This window comes from Nothoprocta perdicaria, unplaced genomic scaffold, assembly GCF_003342845.1.
Source record: "Nothoprocta perdicaria isolate Ctin4 unplaced genomic scaffold, notPer1 scaffold_112, whole genome shotgun sequence".
NCBI classification, from domain to species: Eukaryota; Metazoa; Chordata; class Aves; order Tinamiformes; family Tinamidae; genus Nothoprocta; species Nothoprocta perdicaria.
The window spans coordinates 807,190-832,151 of NW_020454228.1; the positions used below are offsets into that span (position 1 = coordinate 807,190).

General features: G+C 40.1%; 1 protein-coding gene across 1 annotated transcript in view; it reads left to right on the forward strand.

The window, feature by feature from the left end:
- Nucleotides 1-24,962, forward strand: part of CDKL5 (cyclin dependent kinase like 5) — an 89,412-nt gene extending 64,450 nt beyond the window's left edge. Inside the window, exons 11-17 of the mRNA XM_026052008.1 lie at nucleotides 2,460-2,620; nucleotides 3,607-4,633; nucleotides 7,965-8,070; nucleotides 10,212-10,335; nucleotides 18,199-18,301; nucleotides 23,203-23,322; nucleotides 24,576-24,962. Of these exons, the coding sequence (XP_025907793.1) occupies nucleotides 2,460-2,620; nucleotides 3,607-4,633; nucleotides 7,965-8,070; nucleotides 10,212-10,335; nucleotides 18,199-18,301; nucleotides 23,203-23,322; nucleotides 24,576-24,962 (2,028 nt within the window). The remainder of the gene's footprint in view (nucleotides 1-2,459; nucleotides 2,621-3,606; nucleotides 4,634-7,964; nucleotides 8,071-10,211; nucleotides 10,336-18,198; nucleotides 18,302-23,202; nucleotides 23,323-24,575) is intronic.

A 24,962-nucleotide genomic window follows, 5' to 3' on the forward strand; every position in this document is an offset into this window, starting at 1 on the left:
TGTTGGGTAATCCTGAATTTTACTCCTCTAGACCAGGGACATCTGGTTCCATGGTTTTCCGTGCTCCCTTCCTCCCTTCTCCTTCCCAAACCATGCTGTTACACAACCATGCACTTGAGAGTYTAGGAGCAAGCTTTGCATGTGACAACTTGGGCAAACAAGACATTGAATATTTCCACCTCTTCCCCATCACCTGTAATATACTATCTCCCCCGTTCAGCAATACATATGTATTTTTTCTAAATACGTAACTTCCTTTTGCTACTAGAATAGTGGTAGAATCCCTTCTTGTTATGTTCCTTGATTCCTTTAGCTCCAGCTTTCACTCCAGACTTTGGTCTTAATTGCTTCCTTTCTGTTCCAAAGCGGTGCTTTCGTTTTCCTCCTCCGTATCCTGTCCTTGATTCTCCTTCTTACATTGTCCCTTTTTGCATTTCTGTTCATTAAGAAGTTCCTTCTTTAGCCAAGCAAACCTACCAAGTTTTGTGGTCTTCTATGTAATGAGATGGTTTATGCCTGAACTCTCCGAGTTTTTCTTTCTAAATCAGCTGCCTTGCTTGGACACCTTTCTTCTGATGGCAGCTTTCCCAGGGATTCTGCCTAGCAATCCCCTAAAGAAGTTGATGTGTTCTCCCCTAAATCCAGCGTCCTATCCCTGCTTCTTGTGTTTCCACCCGTCCTTTGAATCCTGTCCTTAACCACCTCAAGGGTGGCTGCCATCCAAGTGTCTTCCGTGAYGAGATTTGTCATCAGTTCTTTACTGTTGAGGAGTGAGTCAAGTAGGCTGTGGTTCACGCCTTGCTTGGTTGGCCTCTCCWAGAGCTGCGTTAGGAAACTCTCAGCAACATAGTCTAGAAATCTCATGGTTTGTCTGCACAGGCTGGATATCTGGATAACTGAAATTCACTGTGAGGACAGGGGCCAGTGGTTAAGAAGTTCCTGCTTGTTGTTACAGAAAGTCATCCACTTCATCCTTTTGGACACATGGTCTGTAGCAACCTCCCTCTGTAACAACTCAAATGTAGTTTTCTCATCTAATGCTACTCCAGAGACTGTCTACAGACACACTTTCTGTTTTATCCCTGATGCAGTCCAGGAACCCATTGCAATGGAGTGCCACTCTGTACCCTCTCCCCATCCCACATCCTTCCGAAACCAGCCCTAGCTCGCAGCAACCATGGTCTAGTGCTCTCCCAGCAGCTGCTTGTGCTCCCGGTCATGTTCACAGCCCTGTGACCTGCCATGGACTTGCATTTCTCCTTGCTTGTGATCCAGGCACTTCAAGGTTGTATGAAGGAACTTGAGGTTAGCCCCTGACCATGCTGTCATGTAAGCAGGGGTGTGAGGGTCACACTCGTAACCTTCCCGTGTKTGTTTAGGACATTTGAAACACTGTGGTAATGAGCACCAGAACAAGRAAGTTAGGAAAAAAATTAAGTCAATGCACAATTTGTCAGTGGGAAAATGCAGAGACTACATGTCTGTGACATAATTGCTTTATTTCTTGACCATTTTCCATTTTTGAAGGGCAGGGATCAATGCTGTGAAGGGAAGCTAGTGTATGGCTAAGTGATTAAATACTGCCACATATRTAGCTACATTTGTGCAGCTGTGTGTATGTAACTGTACACATACACACAGAGGCACGTGCACACGTGCACACACACATACATAGACATCAAGCTGTTTTTTATTCAGTTTATATAACCCTTAAAAATATCTGCTGTTCTTATTTAATCATCCTTCAAACTTTCATCCTTGCTCACAGTCATGCATGTTGAAATATTCCAAGACTTCTTTAAATTTCTACAAGAAACTTTTCTTAAAAAAACAGCCCTTTGGCTGCTATTGCTATCATTTAACATTCATTCTGTGCATGTCAGAAAGTGTCTTTGTTCAGAAACATACCAGATCTAACAAAATGGTAAAGCAGATGTTAATCTGAGCACATTCTAAACAGTTTAGATGAGTCCCTAAAAATATGAATGAACTTGAACCCCTACTGAAGTAAAAATCAGAATCCTTTGTTTTTAAATATATGCTATTTAAAAGAATATTTTTTGTTAAGAATGTTCTGTTTGTGTGTTTGTTCTGTTTATGTTTATTGAGCCTGTTTTATTGATTTTTATTACAGGTAAATTTGATGTTTTTAATTGCAAACAATATTCTGATGAAGTATATCCTGAAAAGTATGTTTTTTTAAAAAAGTAGTACTATTCATAGTAAATAAGCTTGAGACCTGCCAGTCGTAAGTAGGATACAGTGTTTTGAAAGTTTATTTTACTTGTGTTATGTGTAAGTTAATAATATAACATCRAATTATTCTGACATTTTTGTCTAAATCACAGAAAATCTGGAGATTAGAGGACTATTCCAGTAATGTTCTTTGCTTCATTTTATTTTTTGCTGCTGCCAGTACAGATACTAACACTTAAATTTCTGGGGTTTGTTTTCCAAAGAACTTACTAAAGCTAGATCCAGCAGATAGGTATTTGACAGAGCAATGTTTGAACCACCCTTCATTTCAAACTCAAAGACTCTTGGATCGCTGTGGAAGTTCTCCTTCGCGGTCAACCAAGAGGAAACCTTACCATGTAGACAGCAACACGTTGTCTAACAGGTAAATGCAGCCGTGTGACCATCGCACCTGTCTTTTGTTATGGCAGTGAGGAAGTCCCTGTCGTGTTTAAATCCAATATCATCCTCAAGAAAATGTAGTTCTTCAACATATTAGGCACTTTTAGATATATATAGATATATATCTTCCCATTTTGTTGAACCATATTGTTCTGTATTGYTCAAAGAAATTCTCCAGTGCAGAGAGCCTCATGTTGTTCCTCTAATAAAAGACTTCCTGGAGGTCACCCTCCGAAGCGTGCAGGACAGGAGCATTTAATCCTTGACATGGCTAGGATTGTTCTGCACGTTTTAGAAGATCTAACCTTTAACTTTTTTTTCTTTAGCTTCTGCTTTGAAATCTAAAAAAAAATATTCCTCATTTTGAGATCTGGGGCTATGGCTTTAACAGTTTTTACTGACTGTGAGGTAGGCACCAAAAAGATTTAGCTGCCCTTATAAATGTTTTTGATGGCGGGTTTTTTTGCACACACTCACACCTTTCCCCTCCCCACGTGCACAGACCTACCTTACCTGACTAATGGAGCATCGACAGTGCAGTTTTTACTCTCAGTGTTGGCATATTTGATTGTTCTGCCTTAACTTTGGCGYATCGGATGCATTTAAGAATTCTTTCAATTAATATACAGATAATGCAGTGCTTACATTAGATATATCATTCACAYGTAAATGTGAACATGTAAATATAGAAGCTGGAATTTTTGAATTTGTTTTAAAATGTTAACCAAAGCTGAGTTTGTCTGCCAGGATTTAGCCATTAAGAAACAGCAATGTACTAACACATGCACATCTGTTGTTCTAGGGGAGTTCCTGCTGTCTAGCTGGTAATATCTGATATCAGTACAGTTAAATTTTGTATTTTAAGGACATCTCTTTCTTGACATGAGTGTGCTTTTGTTAAAGTTGAGGTTATTAACACATGACTATTTTGTCTGGTATATTAATCCTTCTTTATGCGTTCTGATGTAGAAATCAAGCCAGCAAAAGTTCTGCCTTGCAGTCACATCACAGATCAAACAGCAAGGATATACAGACTCTAGGGGTTGGCCTGCCAAGAGAAGAAGGTCTTCCAGCAACTGAAAGCTTTTTAAATGGGAACCTCCCTGGAGCTGCACCTAGCCCAATGCACGCAAAAAAATCAAGCAACCCACCCGGGTCTGGCAACAAGGATCTAGCCAATAATAACATGCCCCATCTTCTCAGTCCAAAGGAAGCAAAATCAAAAACAGAATTTGATTTTAATRTGGATTCAAAAAGCTCGGAGGGCCCCGGTACAAAGTACCTGAAGCCAAACACCAGATCTCAGCAGAACCGGCACTCGTTTATGGAGCCTTCTCAAAGCAAGACCGGGACGCTGCAGCCCGCTGAGAAGCATAGCCGCCATAGCTATATCGACACGATTCCACAGTCTTCGAAGAGTCCTTCGTATCGGACCAAGTCAAAGAGCCACGGGGTGCTCACCGACTCCAAGTCCGTGGGCAACCTCTCCGAGGCCAGGGCTCAGGCCGCGGAACCCAACAACAGCAGGTATTTCCCATCCAGCTGCATGGACTTGAACTCTCCGACCAGCCCCACTCCTCCGCGCCACAGCGAGAACAGAACTTTGCTGAGTCCCTCTGGGAGGAACAACCGCAGTGAGGGCACCCTGGATACCCGAAGACCCTCCACGAGACACTCCAAAACGATGGAGGAGCTCAAACTGCCCGAGCACGCGGACGGAAGCCATTCTCACTCGCTCTCTGCTCCCCACGAATCTTTTTCCTATGGTCTAGGTTATACCAGCCCTTTTTCTTCACAGCAGCGCCCTCATAGACACTCTATGTATGTGAGCCGGGACAGAGTGAGGTCAAAGGGCTCAGAGGGTGGCTTAAACGTAGGGCAAGGGATGGCAGCCAGAGCAAACAGCCTGCAACTGTTATCTCCACAGGTGCAGCATAAGTCACTCACAAGGTCTGTTGGCTCCTCACGAGAAGACTGTACGGAAGATGCTAATAGGGTTAGTTCTTACTACGGAAGGCTTTGCTTCCTCTCTCCGTGCCGTGGAGGGAAAGCGTCCCGCTTCCCGGTCATTTGTTTGCGTAGTTGTTTGGTGATTTGCGTTGCTTCCAGGCCGGGGTTATTAGCTTTTTCGGACAGGCTACATATGCAGAGCTCCGTAAAAGAGGAAGAGCTCCGTTAAAAAATCCTTGACCAGTTAATGCCATGCTCTTAAAGCACTAAGATGGGAGAGCAGGCAGTGTGTCTGTGAAATTAAAATGTAGTAAGTAGTTACTATTCATTGGTTATGATCTCTGATGTCATTTTTTACCATTTTTTATTAACTTTCTTTTTTTTTCTTCTTTTTTCTCCCTTTATTTTTCTTATATGTCTTTTTGCTATCAAAGCCAATTTTAAGTATTTTGGAAGTGAGCTTTTCACTCRTTTATAGCAGAAGATTATGGCTGAAATGCCATAATTTACTAGCGGATTATCAAACGTGCTGCAGTATTTCTCTTGATGAGTGTAATAAAGTGTAATAGAAGAGCAGGCTAGAGATATTATAGTGGGGAAGCCACTGCTTAACCGCCTCTGTAACAGTCATTCAGTGACTACTGTCACTCAATGTCTTGTTACGTTTTGATGTCATCATTATTCATGAGTCTATAGCCAGAGCCAGTTTTCCATTGATTTACCTTCCTCACAGAGCACCTCTGAATTATTTGAAGTTTTCCTCAGGCGGATTGTGTTTGACCCCACATCTTTAAATTGCTGTAGTATTCATGCAGCAAAATGATGCAAAGAAAGGTACAGAAAATGAGCATTTTTTGGTGCATATATTTGTGGTAGAATGGCTTTTAAGAAGAGAACACCTTGTTCAGATTTGTTGACAAACTGGAGGAAGTCAGAAAAGATCTGTAATAATTACTTAAGATTTAAATTACATGTTTTTATAATGAGAGACCAAAAGACTTTTGTCTACTTAGAAATAAGAAATATTTGAAAGCTAGGAAATATTTGTTGCGCACTTGATAGCAGTCTAGAAATATGATTAAAAGTTTTCCATGAGTTGGTGACTCTTCAGTAGGAAAAATGTCTTTTTTTTTTCTCAGTAAGCACATTAAAAAATCACTTTTATATTTACCGTATCTCCTCCACTTTATCTATCTATCTATCTTCRTTATAGGAGGAAAACTAGGCAGAAATACAGTCCATTTAAATGAGAATAACCTTTTAAAAGTAATTATAGCCTCTCCATTTCAAAACCAGGTTTTATTTCTATTTCTGTGTAGTCATTTTCTCTCTTATTTCACTTTAGCTGGATGTTACTTATTCTTGAAGATGTCACCAAAGGCAGTAACACCAGAGTTTTGATAACAAAAGCTCACGCTGCCTTGTACTTTCCAATTTATTAGGATCTTTTTCTGCAATATGTAGAGAATGTTAATTTGATAAGCAATTTAAAATTTTCTATTATGTAGGACAGAGTGTTATTATAAAATCATTATTTCTGTTTGACAGCTGGTTGACAGACTTGTATTTTAATTAGAAAAAAATGATATACTGCCCACAGCTTATGATTTCATTCATTTTGGCCTGCTTTGGAATGTGTGTTTGAATCAGTTACTTCTAATTATTTTTATGTGTCCTTATCTTTATGGTCAATGTTTTTAAAGTCTTAATTTAAATTATTTATTTTTAAATTATTTTAAATTTAGTTTTAAATGTGCATTTTCATTGGAGTCTGAAAGGAAATATACAATTCTGCAGTGCTCTTCAGCAATTTTTTGTTTTAATAAGTTTCAAAAATAAATTAGAATTAAATTAACAGTCTTATTAAGCCTCATAAAGGCATTTTCACAAAGAAATAATTCTTGTATTTTCTCCAGTCATTTTTTTTTGACATGCGCTACATTAGAAATCAGAAAATTCCACTTCCCTCAACATTACTGAACTCACATRTTCAAGAATATCATGAGTGTTCTCCATGTTTCTTTATTCCTATTTTTTCCCTAGCCAGTTCTACTGATTTCTGTCCCACCATCCCTCCTTCCGTCCCTCCCTCTTCTCCCRCTTTCTCTCCCTCTCCTGCTTTTCCTGTTGCTCCTACTTCTCGCTCTGTCTCCCTCCACTTTTTATGAAGTTTAAAGAAAGAAACAAGAAAAAGAAAGAAAAAGAGAGAGATGTTCAGTGTTAGTTTGAGGTTTTTATGTCTCCATAAAATACTTAGGGGCTTTTCAATTTTTAGGTTAATGTACACAAGAGGGGTCAAGCAGAAGAAAATCAAGTACAAGTTGCTATTACTGTTTCTTACTTGTCACTTAACTGCTGATAAATAAGATCTATGTTACAAGTACGAATCAAATGCTTCAGCCTTCTGTAAATTTTAGAAGAACCAAACTGCAATTTAAAGTTTTTTTTTAAGTTGTATTTCTCATCGTGGCACAATTTCAAGAGTTGTTTTATCTGTGCCAGTGAGGCCAAGTCATTAATAAAAGGCAATGTCGTTTTTGCAAATCCCTCGCACAGTGAATTGAAATCAAAGTCCTTTTGGTTTTTAACTTTTTGTCCATTTGGGCATTCTAGATTTATACTTGGGTTTAGGTATAATTTCCTGTGTGGTCTTGGAGAGATCATTTAATTTTATCTGGTCCTTATTGCAAAAATAATTGTAGCCTCTGGTTCATTTAAGATTAGGGTTGTCACATTTAGCAGCGAATTCTGTTCATATCTGTTCCTAAGGACATGCTTAAAGCACTTTCCAGAAAGTATTTTATTCAGTAATATAGAGGTGATTGTATCTTTTTTTCTATCCCATCCAAGTTAACTGTTAAGCTTACAAATTTTTAAGTTCAGAAACTACCTCATTATTTGTATGGTAGACTTTTTGATTGTTGGTACCTCTAGGTGCTAGCAGATAAGGGATAGTGCTATATTGTTGCATTTATCACAGATTATATGCATTTCCTTTTTACTTCTTAAAATTTGCTGTTAGCAGAGTGACCAGATCCCATCAGAAATGAATTTAACAAGACCTCCAGGAAAAGATTCCTCCAGAGATGTTACAACTGTATTTCAGTCACAGCAAAAATCTGAGGTCTGAATCATGCTAAAGTCTTTAAAATTACAAATAAGGGGCAAAATTTCGTTAATGGCATTTTTTTGTCCTTTTGAAAAAAAAAAAGGCAAAACCACATAATTATTGATTCCATAATCTATGGCTTGGTAATGACAGCTAATTACATGGTAGGAAAATTGTGTGYAGTTAAGTTTGGGATTTCTTGTTTATGTACATTAAAAACAATGCAGATGTTCTTTAATTTTAAGTAGTTGACTGTTCTTCTGTCTAGGGTGGAACATATCATGATCCACACACAGAAGATGGAGCATCTACTAAGGAAAATAGAATTCTCTATAATGACCCTGTTCCAAGAAGAGTTGGCAGCTTTTACAGAGGTAACTTTATGATGCATTTTTCAAAATTATTAAAAAAAAAAAGTTTTAACATATAACTAAAACAGTAGAAATCAGTACTACAAAGTAACATAAATAAATAAGAAAAAATATAGGGAAAAAAAAAAAGAGACTGAGTTGGCCTGCTAGATAATATATAGCAATTGTATTAGTGTCATTATTTATTTTCAAATGATAACTCACTCTGAAAAGTGTATCCAGTACAGTACCTTGTAAAASACAGGGTAGTTTTATCAGAGGGTTAATGAAAATAAATGAAAAGCACCAAAGTAAACAGTTTAGCAGTTTCTAAGCATCAATTCCTATCTTAAATTCTTATTATCATGGTATCTAAACACCTTAGCACCCATAATAAATTACCATACTTATCAATCTATTTGAGTTAATACGATAGGTTTATGGAAATGCAGTTCTTGCTTTTAATCAGTAGAGTCCTATATTTATATCTTTGTTCAGATGTATTAAAAATCAGAGTTTTCTATTAGAGTAAAACACATTTATGTAATTCTAGTTCAGAATAAATAATAGAACAGGAATGGGTTCTCTAAGAAATAGAGAGAGAGAGAGACAGCCACAAACACGTACACTATCCTGTGTTAAATAAAAGATGGTGGTTTGTACACGAAAGAGGGTTATTTTGGAGCAGCTGCCTCATGGTTAAACCTGGGTAATCCTTTTGAAAAGGAGGAGGATGATAAGAAGCTAATCACTGTTCTGCAAGTCTTAGGAGGCTTGTGAGACTCTGCTGATCATTAAGAACTCCCAATCAGCTAAAATTTGATTATGAGTCACCTAACAACCTTAAGTAGAGTCATCAGTCTCCCACTGATCCTCTTTGGGTTCATCACTTGGCTGATGACCTGATGTTGTCATGTTAAAATCCACCAATCCTCCTCGCAAGCATCCCTGGCAATATTAAAACTTGTTATACGTTAAAGCTTGTACTGTGGTGGGCAGTGCTTTGGAGTAACTAAGGGTTTGGAGCATATGGAACAGAGAATCCTCAAGGATCCTCAACCCTGAATTGCTTTTATTAATCCTTGAAATAGTCCTATAATTTGGACATGGGTTATCTTTTTGTATATGTGTATAAACGTAATCAAACAAGAGATTCCAAGGAAGGAGGACTTCCCTAGGTCATGTGCTAAGGGGACCGCAGGTCTGTGATTTATTTCAGTACCTTATTACAAATGTCCTTCCTCCTTAATTTTATCTTTGAAACTAATATATTTTACTTTGCGGATTTAATTATAGTGGAAACGCAGTACTGTATTTAAGTAACACATTGATAAGAAACTAATTGGCAGAAAACATTACTATGAAAAAAGTTAATTCGTATTTGCTTAATTCTTAAATATTGACTTCCAAGTATACAGAAATGTATATTAGGATGTATTTGTGTATTACAACTTAAAAACTTGTTACAGTCYCCTCTTCTGTCTTCATATTCCATTTTGATGATTACTGCATGTACCGCTAGTACCCCACGATGCTGCAGTAGCAGTGCAACTAGCATCTGAATTGTTTTTAATTCAGTACAGACGTTTCGGGTGGATCCCATAGTTTTGATAACAAATTTAATTTTAGGTATGTATAGCCAATTTTCAAAAATATACAGTAGGAATTTTGAGWTGAGTATAATAGATCTGTTATTAAATAAAATCTAGTGTCTAATTTTGATCCTTATTTGTATTGAGCAATATCTTCCTCCTACTAGTTGCGCTAAAGTCCTTTTTTTCAAGTCAAGTATTTTTAAAGGCCTGAGTAAAGATAAACTGCAAACTGTAGTCATTAGTGTCTTTAATAACAATATTGCAGCCTCTTTTTCCACTTCCTATTTTTATATATATTTTGCACAACAGTTCTCTATAGATAGATAGAGTCTCAAAATCCAAGAATGTGTTACYCAAGTTCTGAAGACAGTGGACTGTAATAACCTTAGCTTGACAAYGTCACAGCCAACTAGGTGTCCAACCTATGAAAATGTCCATTGCTTGCTTCTCGTTGTACAGGAAGCTCAACAATGTCTTCCCTGTTCTGTAAAAATAAAGAGGGAGCAGGGAGCTGAAAGCCGTGACGTTTGATGGGGTTCAGTATGCATTGATTGCTGTTTCTCTGTTCAGTTCCATCTCCGCGTCCAGAGAGTACATACCTAGAAAACAATGTGTCAAACAGAGCCCCTGTGTTACCAGCAGACAGCAGCACGGTGGCAAACCACTCAAAGAGACAAACCACCTTTGATACCTGGTGAGTTGTTGTTTACACGGATGCGTAGAAGGGAGCAGGAAAACGGGGAGCGTTGAGAGGAAGGAATTACAAAGAAAAGCYAAGTTTATCCCCCTAGGCTGTTCGTCTTGAAAGGAATATTTCGTAACTCTTCCTTTGAAATTTGTGGTTGTCTTTACCTGCCTAATTGCTCCCTGTGACTATGCTGAAATAGCATTGCATGATTTCTATCCCCTTTTCAGGGACAAGAAATACTTGAGTGCACTAACACAACAAATGCATTAAAATGATATGCTTTGGTCTGGTCTTTCCTGATTTTTTTTTCCATTATGTATCCTTGGTTAAAGATAATAGAAAATATTGTGTGCATATAATGTGGATAGCAAGGCCATAACCTTCATCTGTGGATTCCAGAAGCCTCAAGTGTCAGAAAAATGGGGAAAAAATTGTCAAACTGCATGTTTCCATATATAAAATAGGACTGTGTAAATGAAGAATAGAATATTCACCCTACAGTGGGGACTGCTACGCTCATTTTGCTCGTGCACCCCAGAAGGAAATGAGTGCGTTCTGTGGGATAATGGACTAAATATCTTAATGGTGTATATTGATTTTAAAAGATTAAAAGCACTACATGGCTCCATTATATAATGTAAAACAATTAACTATAATTATGCTAATAGAATGACAGCATATATATAGCTTTGCAGGACTTAAAGGGAAATACCTTAGTTTTGTTGCTATGAGAACTATTCAGCTCTAAAATACCCTTTCCCTTCTGCCTTGTTCAATTGCAATAAAGCACACTCAATAAAAATAAGTAAATGGAAATTGAAAGGACTGGTGGGAGGAAGGGACTGTGTGTTCTCATGAGACAACTCTGCTTCATAGCATCCTGAAACACCGCTCCCTGAAAATATGCTAGGCCCATGCTAGCAAAAGAATGGTTTGTTAATGTATTTTCACATGAACAACCTGTGAGGTACTTGTCTTAAAAAAGCAAACGAACAMAAAAGCACGTGGGGGAAGTGGGGAGGGAAACCTAGCAACCTGTAATTCAGCTTGTACCCACCTTGTATACCTGTGTGAGTAACAGAGATGTTTATTCCAAAGCACTGTTGCCTCCTGGCTCAGAGGACTTCACTTTCTGTGCTTCGGTAGTCCCTCCTCCTGTTTTTATGGCAGTTGCTTTGAGSAGCTGGTCATTTATGTAAAAAAGATGGTGCTTAAGAATGTGACGTACTTTTGTGTAACTAAAGAAGGTGCTGTTTCCACTTTTGAACCCTTCCACGTATTTTGTTGTCCTTCGTACCTGGACCTGGATCAACTGCAATGTGGCTTTGCTTTCTCTGCAACTCAGCAATGTACTTTCTTCTGTTACGGGCATGCAGGCGCTGCACAGGGTCACGCTGTGTTACTCTAACCCAGAGCTGCACTAGCACGTCTGTCATTGGAGCTGGTTGGGAATTTTTTGACCAAGTATAATCCCACTTAGAATTCCAGATTGCCAAAACTGAAGTGTTTCAAAGCAACAGCCTCATACAATGAACTAAGCTTTTATTGGGAAGGTTCTTCTGCTCCAGGATGGAATTGTCGGTCAAAACGAGGGAGGTATTCACCTTGCAATAGCAAGTATCCTGGTTCAGTGTTATTTCTGGGAACATGAAGAGCTCAAGTTCAGGGCCTTTCTTCTTTATTATAGAAGCCAGAGACATGAACCAAGATCTTAGACCTAACCAGGTAATGTCCTGAACCCAGAGTTGCAGGTTCTTCTGAAGCATATTCTCTGTTTCCCGCAATATCTTCTCTTGAAGCTGTTTCATCTTGTTGAAATAATGGAAGGACCTCAGAAATGCTGAGTCTAATCTAGCAGTTAGGGCCCTCAATGAACTTTGAGACAATTATCTTAAGTCTTTGCTCCAGATGATATACTTAAATATTTCCACAAAGTGGAACAGCTTTCTTGAGAGAAAAAACGATGACAACAACAACAAAACAGAAGAATAAGCACTTTTCATGTGAAATGAATGAATGGCAGTGCCCTTAGCATCAAGCTACCTGCTTTTTTGGCATGCATTYCTTTCTCTTTGCTTTTCCTGCTCCCTATTATCCTGAAATGTTTCCTGCCCAGCTCTACATGTTACTCTGTGCAAGTTGTCCTGGCAATGGTCTAATGTTGCAGAATTGTTCTATATGCAGCTTAATCAGATTCTTCAGTGATGTAGAGTCTGTTTYTCTAATTAATTTTCTGTACAGAAGTTGTGTAAATGCCTATGAAAATGTTGAAAGCTCTAATGGAATATGTTTCTGCTTACATCAATTTTAAGATGAATATTTAATGTTCTGCTGGCATCCATGACTGGTATGTGACAGTTCATCTAAAGCTATGAGTGACGTATTCCACCCTGACCTGCCACTACTGTAAAATACTGCTTCTATCATACTACTGCTCTGTGTTGCCTWTCTTCTGTCAGAGATTTTGTGAATGTTTGCTAGGCTGAATTGTCACAGATGCTCCTCTGTCTTTGTGTGCATATCTTCACTCTGTCCCCGCTGTCCTGCCTCTATAAAATAAAGATGTTACACTGCTAAACTTGACTTTTGTCATCAGGATTTACTTCTGAATTCCTAGAACTTCTCTGCGCTTTAGACAACTTGATTTGAACCAAGRCAAATTGTTTTATTTCCAGAAAAACTTTCGTTTACCTCAGTTTAATTTCCTCTAAATGACCTTGAACTTTTCTTTCWTTTTTTTTCTTCTGTACATGCAAGAATAAGTATTTTATTCCCTTTCTCTTGTATGAGTTTTGTTTTAATAGGCAAGATACTTTTTCTCGTTCTGCTGGCGTGCCATCATGTGAACTGGAATTACACTTACGAGTGTTACAGCTCCAAGTATCTCTTTGCAATGAAGTCTTAAATTGCAGTATTTTATCTCATAATCATATTGAAAGTGGTTGCATTGATCACATAAAGATGTTTGGGGGGTTGGGAAACTTCTGTCTAAGGGTTAGAGCTTCTGTATCCAGTTAGATATATTCATTCTGTAASAAACAGCTGGTCATAACTTCTCCAGCATTTACTGTCCCTTCCTGCAAAAAGAATATATATTCATATGTGTAACCCATATCTTGATGTTTCTTTTTACTTTTATAGAAACATATATGTATACACACACACAGATATGCACACCTGTATTAACATTTACACTTTCTTTATTTGTCACTCGAAAAAATGAAAAAGAACCCCATCCCACACTCTTTGGCATGGCAGAGGCTTGCTGATATCTATTTCCCRTTAGTTTCCAAGAGCCCAGAACAACACAGGATGTTATGGACATGAGCCAGCTGTCCTTAATCTCACGTATTTCRGTATTAGAGTAGTCATGGCAAGGGTCTGTCCGAGGAGTAGCTAGTTTAAAGCTTGTTCAGCTGTTCCTGCAATGTGACCTGTTCCTGCATTTTGAATACTCTTCAGTTCCTTTACTGATTTCTGAAATTGGTCTAAAATAATCAAGGAATTGCAAAATTCGTAACTTGCAAACTTGAAAGTTAAGTATGGATGAGGTGTTAGAAGTCTGCTCTGCATCACTGGGAAAYGTGTCACTCCCTAAGGTAGAGCTTTCTTGATGACATTTCCTGCATAAGACTCTAGTATAGTATTGTCACCTACTGTGACAATAGTATACTGTAACACCCATTGTGCTTGCGTTTTGCTTTTTTCGCTGTTTGGCAGCATCTGAACTTCCCTGTCACTGAATGCAACCTCCTTTCTGGGAACTAGGGTTTTCGCCCTGCGCTTTCCCCAGTCATCAGTGGGTTTTAGTCAAAATTTGGTCATGTAACCCGACGTTATTTGCAAGGAAATTTTCCAGATTTCTAGTCATCAATATTCTGCCTGAGAAATACCTGAACCTGGTGAAGTATATTCTATACAAGTTTAGGGAACCAACCACTTCCAAATTGTTATGGTTACTAGTATTGTGTAATGCATGTATGTGTGTGTGTATATATATATATGTATATGTATATAGTCTTGGGTGTTATATTTGCAGGTTGTGTAGTGATTACAGCAGCTGCTGGGTAGCATGTTGAATGGCATATGCAGGATTTATTGCAGTTAATAAATCCTTCTTTTTTCACCTGCAACAAAATATGTTTTTAGCAAATTCAGGTTTGACCTCAGACTTCTAACTTTCATGGCCAGATTTTAGGCTGAGAAATTTTACTACAAACTTTACCATTTGGGATTGAGATTCTTGTGTTAAGTAAACTGCAGATTTGAGGAGCTTCACTAGTTGCTGACTTTTTCTTCCTCCCTTTATGGTAATGCTAGCTACTGAGGGGGTTATTTTAAGCAAAGCCAGAAGTTAGCCTTGAGAATTAATAACTCTTCATTTACCTTGCAAAGAAAATTTCAGGCATCTGAATAGCTCTTCCTTGAGAGCGAGCTCTTACTCATGTAATTGTGAGCTGCTCTGTAAAGAGAGTAGCAAATTGGTGGTTAACGAAGATTTATAAAGCGGGCTGCGTGATGAGATGAGCGGAGCTGCGGGAGTAACAGCAACAGGCGTGAGGAAGGACCTCCAGAAAGGAGCAGAGTGCTGTAGAAGCCTGTGCATGGCAGYACGAATGCAGCATGCTTCCCATTTAACTTTTCAATATTAAGGCACATTAATTTGTTCCCCTCATGCCACCTCCTCCTCCTCCTCGTACCTTCATGAGGATGARCACCTTCTTCCTCAAGGACAGCGATAGCTGCAGACTTGCTGTTGGCATACAGGCGTTTCGCAGGGGTCGCAGGCCAGAATAACCCAAGTGAGCCATGGTGTAAGTCCTAACCATGTGATAAACACATGGGACAGTGATAAAATGATGAGAAAGGGGATGTTTTGCCTTTGGTTTCTGTGTGAGGGAGAGCATGCAGGGTGGGGACTCTTCTCTGCATCTTTAGCCKTGGAGGCTTCTCTGCTCCTAAAAGGCACTGCGATTCCTCAGGAACTGCCTCCAAGAGCCGAGGCTTTATGCAGAGTAACAACACTTGCAGTTATTGTAAGGATAGGCAGTGTTGGGGGACTGTACAATCCCATTTCTTCTGATAATCCTATTTTTCCTATACTGTCCATTGTCTGAAAATCTTTAGGAATGCCTAAAATATCCCAGTGTTTCGTATCTGTGATGAGTATGTTCTGCTCTATTTTTACTCAGTGCAAAATTCTTGTGTTGAGCTTCCTGCTGTAATGCTATATATGTTCACTCTCTTCACGTAATGAGCATGTGTTTGGAAGCCGTTGCTTTTCAAGGTCAATGCTTTTTCAGACACCACGACTGCAATATGAGTCATAGGAGCTAGTGACATCAACGGGTGCATGTAAAACCACTGGYTCCTGGGAAAGTGGCAACTGGAAATGAGCAGCGTCCTCTGGCCCTCGTTTTCCTCCTCTGGTGACTGTAGGAAATTAAGGAAATTATGGTGCATGTTTCCCTTCTCTCCCGTGTCCTCGTCTGGGTTCACTGGGCCAAAGGAAAGGATTACACTTGAGTGAATCTCTATCTAGATAAAGCGTGGCCGCAATACCACTGAGTTTTATGCAGAGGATAAAATTCATCCCATTTGATGGCGTCTCCATTTTGCAATGCTCTTTGGAGCAGAGAAGCCACAGGAGGAGATGGGCGAGTTCTCCAGAGCAGTGCCGAGGAAGCACGGTGGGACTGTCTGGTCTGAGGGACTGGTTCCCCCTGAGTGGCAGCGGCCCTGGGAGGGTGGTTTGGGTTTGGGTTTGGGTTTGGGGCCTGTTTCTTCTGCTGGATTTTTGGCTGCATTCTGGGGCCGGCACAGAGCCGGCTGTGGACACCCGGCCACCCCTCAGGGCAAGGCTTGGGTGAGTCTCTTCACATCCCCCTTGCATTACTAAGGAGCATGAGACTCCTAAAAACAAAAGTCACATAGTCGTTCACTCAGGAGGTGCTTTGTCTGTCTTAAGGCAGCCTTGGGAAGAGGCAGAAAAGGGCAAAGCTGCCGGGAGCCTTCCCTCCTGGGCTCGCACTGTGGGGCTGTGAGTGCCTCGTGCCGGCCTGCCGGATTGCAGTTACACAACAGGGCCCAATACAGGGACCTGGAGGAAGTGGGAATCCTTCCCACTCCTATAGCTACGTCTAGCTTTGTGATATTTATAGTAAAAGCTGTATCGTAGCTTTCTGAATCTGGCTTTATGTCCCAAAAATCTAAATCAGAAAAAAAATCCACCAGCCCCTTGGCCTGCAAGTCTAATCATTCTCTTATTCRGCAGCTGATCAACGCACATATCAGAGATTATAAGGAATGTAACTGTAGCGATTCCTACCCCAGTTATGTGTTTCACATTTGCTTGGAAAAAAATGCCAGCTGGGCATGCAGCAGCTGCCGACTCACCCGCCGACAGCACAGCACTTGAAGCCAGAATTAGACCCAAAGACAGCCGTCGGAGACAGCGACGAGTTGCTGCGTTGCTGCTGCTCCAAAGAAAGCTGCCTCTGTTTGTCATCCAGAGCACTTAGAACAGGGGCTGGCCCTTAGGTTTTCCAGACAGCCGCTGGGATAATTTCATTTTTATTTTCATACAACTTAAGGCAAAACAGACAAATCACCCAGTGTGACTTCTGTAAATGAGTTGCTATTAAATGTCATCCATTCCCCGAGGGACAAACACAGTAGCACATCTCACTAATGTGCATCCCCCAGAAGGGTGTCCGGGCTTGCTCTGGGAAGTCACAGTTGGGAAGTCCACTCTTTCCCCAAGAAGTTTGTTTGGGCAATTAACAGCCTCACTGTTTGAGTCAGCGATCTATTTCTAACACAAATTTCTCTGACTGCATCGTCCACCTACTTGTTCCTCTTACGTCTTTTCCCTTTAAAGGTCCTTCTCATACCCAGTATTTTCTCCTTGGAAAAGTATCCATGCACAGCAGTGAAGGAAACTCTAAATATTGGAGCTTGTTTGCTTGTTTTTTAATGTACTAGAGAGATTGAAATCTCAGTTACTGCAAGCCATTCTTTGCATCTTTGAATTTATTTCTGTGAAACTTCCCCACACCATTGCCCATTCTCCAAATATACTAGAGGGTCCTAGCYCTGCATTCTGTTAAGACCTCACCACTGAGCTGCAACAAGCTTTTTACCGTGTGTCAGTACTTTACCTGCATCATTTGCTATTTCTACTTTGAAGTAGCACTCTACTTACCAGCTGCAGATAATTCAGTTTCACCTGACTTAAAATGTGGAAATACAAAATTTAGTCTTTGCAACTATTGCACTCTGGGGTCGCCGTCCCTGACCGCCCTGCCTCATGCACGCACGGCAAGCGCTCACTCGAGCTGTGAAGTTCAAGTGGACACCGGTAGATCCCAGGCTTCACAGGTGATAAATTTGGAGCCGTGTCAGCAAAGGTCAGCAGTTTTGATTGAAATCAGTTCTGTCTGGCAGACTTCTTTGTAACTCCTGGCTCTTCAGCAAGCAGTGGACGAACTGGATCTGTGCTTTTATACCTCGGCATCGTTTGTATGTTCTCTCGATATGTTTTGAATTTCTTAAGGTATCTTGTGTGTGATATTTTGATTTTAATATTAAATTCTGGTTTTAAAAAAGAAGACATGCATGCTCACCTTTTCCCTAACTATCCACTGTGGTTTGAGCTAATCCTTTTGCCCTAACACTGTGTTCTTCCTATCCCATTTAATAAGACTGTTTGTCCTTTGTTTGTGCAGTAACCCTGGGACCAACGAATGCTAAAACATTAGAATCTTTTCATTTTAATCCAATCAATAATTTGTGTTCTTTGGCATAGCATCTTAAATTTTCAAAACATGTAAATTAAATCTCTCTTACAATACCTTATTTCATGTTTAGGAAAAGTCCTGAAAATCTTAACAGTCACTCTGAGCAGCTCAAGGAGAAAGAAAAGCAAGGGTTTTTCAGGGCAATAAAAAAGAAAAAGAAGAAATCTCAAACTGTAAGTATATAGTATTTCTAAAAGAAAATACATAATTAATAGATTTGAATCATATCATGTAAATATGCTAGRTCAGTACACTACTTTTGTATTATTTGTGGTCATACCTGCTTATATCTATCTGATCTTTTCATTTATTTTTTCAGTATATGAAAATCAACTTCTTTCTCTATTCAGTGTTTATTTATCTTCCTTTTCAAATATTAATTTGTGTACCAGATATATTTCTGTGTGTGTTTTGTGTTCTTTTTTGTTTGTTGGTTTTAATTAGACACTTTGGGAAGTAGTTTTGATGTGAGCTTTAAGCATACCGAGCAAATTCTTCCACAGTATATGGTGATGACATTCTAAGAATAACAAATAAATTATTGTGCATCCTCAAAGCTTGAATAATTTCTCAGACCCCAATTAGAAGGAGATAAAACTGTTAGAAGTGAGAATTCTTTCCAGTCTTTTTCATGGCAGTGCCTTAGAGGTGAGGGCTCCATCTTCTTGCCATTTACTGTGCCTGGAATAAGGAACGTGTACCCTGMCCATGCTTAATGTTTTGCACGTTGAGGGTATCAACTGTGGCTTTTCTTACATAGTATAAACCTCTTTCTTTTGTGCATTTTTTACATTTTCTTCTATTTGTCAGGAAGGAGAAGGAGCTTGCTTTTGTTAGAGGATAATGGTATATTAACTCTTCACAAGATTTTAAATGCAAATTCACCTAAGAAGGGAAGAACTCTCAGCTTCCTGTCATCCTGTTCTTGGATGGCAGTTGTGGAAATGTTTAAAGTTACATTGCCTGTACAAATATTTTACAGCATTTTAAAACTGTGGGTATTTTATCTTAAGTTATGCATAGTACAAGTGTGGTCTTGCAATTCTCAGGCCATTAGGAGCTGAATTTTAGAACTTTAAAAAAAAAATTTACTAGTATACTAAATTGTGACTAAATCTCATGTGCAAAATAGTGTCAGAAATCTTTGTCTTTTTATGTTACCTGTTCTTTTCAGTGGGCTTCATATACTAGACATTTTATTTTCATTTTTAAGATAGGTTTTTCACTTTAAAAAGTGTCTTTGTTATTAACCTGTTAATAATTCTTATTTGTTACTGGTATGGGGTCAGACATTCTTTGTGTATGAATAATAATGGAGCAATCACCATGCCCAACAGTAGCATGTGCACCCCTTACTAATAAGGAGGAGCTTATTTAATTCCACATGTTGTGGGTTATTCTGGGCTATGTTTGTTTCACTTAAGTACTGAATGTTTTATTAAAAAAAATGTTGCAATGCTTCTGTAAGTGAAATTCAAGTTACAGTTTTCAATGGAGGGTACAGAATGGAGGAAATTGTGCTCACTTGCTCACTCTGCTACAGTTGACCTGGCATCAGCAGTTGTTAATGGTACCACAGGGCAAAAGGGAGTAACTAAATTAAAATATATCCTGTCACAAGGTGAGGTGGCATGACTGGCTTTCAGTAGAGTGCTGACCTGTTAAAAATTGAGAGAGAGGAGCAGTTTTCTTTCTTTTAAAATTCTCTTTGAACTGCATGGAACGTGTACATGTGTGTTTTAACTACACACACACACACAAATGTGCCTTGCCTTCCTCCTGTCCAGGTGTTAAGGCTTGTACCACTTCTTATTTCGTAGATATGCTCTTTAACTGAGAGCAGAAGGACTGCTACCCCCAGAATCACGTCAGACTGTTTTTTTGCAATCCCTCCCTATCCTATTGTGTGGTTGTGTGTGATGTATAAATATATATTTGAATCTGTGGGCAGTAGCACACAAAATTCCTGTTAAATCACACCTTTTCATTGAACTGTACCTCTCCTAATTTATKCTTATTTCACATTAATGTAAATAGATGCAAAATGAAGGGAGATCAGATTTTAAGCCTTGTAGGCTTAAAGTTTTACATCTGAAAGAGGGAGGTTTTTAAGAAGTTCTACCACTGTGTGGGATCAGATGGTGTTACATGGAAAATATTTTCTGCTGAACATTGGTGCAGCAGATTATTTGGCTCTGCCATCGACATACACCTCGTAAGGGACTGCAGCGGGGTGCAGCAAACATTTTCATGGCTCACGGGGCAAGTTCTTGTAAGGGATCTTCATCCCAATTGCCCCCAGTTCCTTTTCTGYTATGCTTATCTTCAGGTCCAGCTCTTAGCTGAGTTTGCACCGCAGTGCTAGTCTTCCCCTTCTTCTGCCTCTCTAGGTAGTTTGTATGTCAGTTCTGTTTTGAGAACAAATAGATTAGCTATAAAATCTTGTACATTTGAGGATGTACAAATGTACGTTTGAGGACTGCTCTTGAGAGTGTTTGAGGATGGTTTGCACGCACCAATGTAAAATACAGGTGCCTAGTTTAGACACTGAGCTTTGTACTTTACCAAATGTCTGTTAGTTGAGCTAGCCTACCTGAAAGCTTTGGGGTGTTCATTAGGATCTTCCAGCACAGACAAGGCATTTGCCTGAAGTTCAGCACAAAGTTTTCCTTCAATAGTAAAACCTTCAAACAATCCTATAGCAATAGGTTTTCAACCACAAGATTTTTTTTTAATGAATTCACATTAAAAATGCTATCATGTATAGCTTGTGACTATCCAAGCTTTTATTCTGAGGCTCCCAGTTCTCCCAGCCTCCCAGAGGTATATGCTGGTATGGCGACTTCGCTCCAGCACAGACTTTCTTCAGCAGACAGTACAAGAGGGGGACAGTGTCACATCTGCTGCCCATTTACTTTCAATATCCTTTGGCAACTCTCCCTTAGCCAGTGCTCACCAAAGGAGCCTTGGATTGAAGGTACCTTCTTAATCGTGACATTCTCTCGGTCTCTGGCAGTCCGGAGCTGGCCTCAGTTCTGGATGGTGCAGCTGGCACAGTCGTTTCCATTAGGCATTCTCCCCTGCGCTCTCCAGGTGTAGTTCTGCACTGGGGGACAACCCTGCCTGCTAGAGCAGTTCCTTGCAATGCTTCTTGGGCAGACCTAGTCTTACCCCTTTTCCTTTTTGTCTTTCTGTAAAGTAGCAAAAGGTTTTGAAGGCTGTTAGAGCCACGGTTGTGTAACCTGGCACCAGACATTTCGATACGCAGGAAGGTTATGTGCAGGGTCAATATGCACAAGGGAGCACAAGTTCTTTCTGTTCACCAGAGATTTTTTTAGCACGTATTCCAAGCTCTGGCTCCGAAGAATCAATCCCTTTGGAAAAATCCCGCCACAGGTGAGCACTCCTCCTAGCCRTGCTTTGCTTTCCTTTCTGGCGTAATGAACCTCACATGGGAGAGTCTTCTGATCATGASGTTGCTAAAGAGGCCGTGTTAATTAGTGACTCAGTCCTTACGCAGTTTGGGTAGTCTAAGTGGAACCCAGAAGCTGAGAAGGCCCTCTGCAAACCCTCCAGTTACAGGGCTTCCACCATTCTGGTTATTCATATAGAGTGTTATTATAAAGGTTTTTTTGGTAGGCAGAATAATGCTAGACACAGCACTAGTGCTTGTTTGTACGTGAAAAGAAGAGGAATAGCAAATTATAGGATGAATACCATGTATTTTTGGTATTAAAAAATACATTATGAATATAGTAAGGACAGATCTCTTGAACTGAAATACTATGCATTTAGTTTTTGTATCTTATATTACAGACAGACTCAACCAGCGGGGAGAATCCAAGCATCAAGAAATCCCTCTTTCCTCTTTTTAATTCAAAGAATAATTTAAAGCATAGTTCCTCTTTGAAAAAGCTTCCTGTAGTCACTCTACCCATGGTATTAATTTTTAAATACAGTAGCACTGTAAAATGCTCCAGTAAACTTGTTTTACTGACTACAGCAGCATGTATTTTATTTTTACGGGGTCACTTTCTCTTCATGCCAGTTAAGGACCTGGGCCAATTCGATAAATTCTAGTACGATTAGCAGTTCTGTTGGAATAGATTGTCTTTTTCAAAAACATGTTTGTCGTAGTCTAATATACTGAAATACACAGTGCCAGATAGAATGAGAAAAAAAGGAGAAAAATAGTTGCAAATTCACACGAATTTAAAATTAGACTATCTCTTTTTGTTTCAATCAGGTAAAAACGAACCAAATTATTTTACAGCTGTGTTGGAGATTCGCRTTTTTGATGCAAGATGATTCTTTATACTGGAATTGAATTTTAAAAAATACTGTAACAAGAGATTCTCTTGGAAAAAAAAAAGTTTTCACTTCATGCTTCTGCTGTAGTTTTGTTTCTCCTGATTATTCACAATAATCTTTTTTAATGCAAGCTGTCTTTAAAATTCTAGTTGTCCATTTTTTTGCATACAATTCATGGARTAATGTAAAACTCTTTACATACACATTTGCATACGATCCCTCTGCTACAAGTTTTGTTGAAGTTGCTGCTTGTTTTTCATTTTTCAGGGAGTTTTCTATTTTTACTATAGTTTGAAATACTTGGGAAGAGTAAAGTTTGAAAAGGAAAGGCTCTTTTTCTTGTGATGGCAAAATCAGCCAGGCCTCCATTCAGAGATCTGCTTCACACAGGAACGAATTTATAGAACTGATCCATGGTCTTAACTGCAATATGGAATGCTTTTTAAGTGAAGATGAGGCGCAACTATTTTCTTTTTTCTTTTTTTTTTTAATTGGTTTTTTTTTTTTGGAAGCCTTGTTTAACTGCTCTCTCTTACAGCAAATAACACTAACAGCATGTGAATGCTTGAAGGGCTAAGGGTATAGCAAGTCTGCATGACATCCACAGCCACTCATTATTTACTATGGGGAAAATTATTGAAAGCGCATTGCAATTCTGCTGCAATAATGGAATTCACTTGCTTTATGTAATTAACTGGGGGAGACAGCTTACAGCTATTTTTAAGCATATATTAAGAAATCACTAATTGATACTTTGTTGCAGATGCCTAGTAGTGATGGTCAGGATCTTTTGGCACTGCAGAAAGCCATTCACACTTCTAATCACCAGAGCAGCAGGCAAAAGGATTGGCATCCCGAGAAGGTGACAGAAATCCAGCCTCATGTAAGTGCCATTATTAATTCCCTATATTCTGAGATCATCGATGTGTCTTGACAGCTTTTTCTCTGGTGAACAGAAAATTGCATYTGGCATTATTTCCCAGCCGCCCCATTCCTTGCTCATTGAATGTAAAAAGGCATATGCCTTCCATCCTGCATAATTCCTTGATAATCTAGAAATGAATGACAGGGAAAAAGAAGAGAGACAGTAAGTCCCTTTGTCACTCTTTGAGTCTTCTGAAAAATTGGTTATATTTTTCGATTAGAGACCCACAAAATCTGAACACACCTCTTTGTGGGGCACTGTATAATGACCCTCCAGTTTGCGCCGCAGGGGATGGTGCATCCTGAGGGTGCTGTGCTACCCCACAGGGAATTCATTACTGGATGGGGTCCTCAGGGCATCGTAACCACATTACGGTGCAGCTCCGCCTYAGCTGGCACAAACTGCAGTGTGAGCAGGTTAGATTCCCGGAGCAGAGCACTGCACTGACACAGCTTTCTTTCCTCCATTTCTAAGACCAGCTTTTGGGGACCCTGGGGTTGGGAGAGAGCCTCTGTGCCATGCAGTGTTGCCATTGCAGTGCTGAAAACCAAACAGGGTTTTGTTACAGCTGCAGCGTTTGAAGAAACTGTGAGCTGCGAAATTGGATGAAAGCAGCACCCACCAGTTTGTGCTCTCGGGCTCCCCAGCTCCTTACCCATTTCACTTACCCCATGTTTCTGTTTCTCTATGACCTCCTGTGAGGGACAAGAACAGTTCATTACCCAGCTGCTGCYCAGCAAAATATCCAGCCGTTGAGTTCTGCCAGCCTTTACCTCAGTGCCCAGAGTTACTCRGGTCTCTTTCTAGGCCACACTGATGTTCAGCACACTTCAAGGAACTTCATGTTTCCAAGATGTGTAAAATAAGGCTGTAAAATAAAACTGAGGTTCTAAAGTTAATAGCTGCCCATCTGTCGTTACTCCTACGAATGCAGGTGCCAGGGCCTCCTTTCTCATAGGAAATCAGGCTAAATGAATTGGGGGGAACAAAAGTTTCTCTGATACAGCCAGATATCCTCTTTCCAGGTACGAGTAGATTTGAATCAAATAGCTTGAACTGAAATACTCCCAAATGAAAGCATATTAGAAGTGATGAAATGCTGTGGCGTTCAGAAGGTTCAATTTAAGATGTGGCAGTTTGGCTCCAGGAAGCCTCATGGCGCTAGAGCAACAGGAGGGCAGCAGTCAAGCGCTTTCCGCCCTCTCTTTCAGAACCAGCCATTAAAATCTCTGCGGAAGCTGTTGCATCTCTCCTCCTCAAACCACGCCGTCCCGGCCGAGCCTCGCTTCCAGCCGCTGCCGGGCCAGCCGGCCAAAGCCTCCTTCTCCGACGTGCGCATCCACCCCATGGCCCAAAGCTCCGGCGGCGGCGGCGGYGCCGCGCGGCAGGAGCCGCAGCCCAAGGCCCGGCCCACRCTGCAGATGCCCGGCCAGCTGGAGCCCGCCTGGCACGTGGCGCCCGTGAGCAGGGGCGCCAGCGACGGGCCGCCCTACTCCGATCAGCTGCCTGCCAAGAGCGGGCAGAACGGGCCCGCGTACAACCGAACCAACCGGGCCCGAATGCCGAATCTCAATGATTTGAAGGAGACGGCCTTGTAA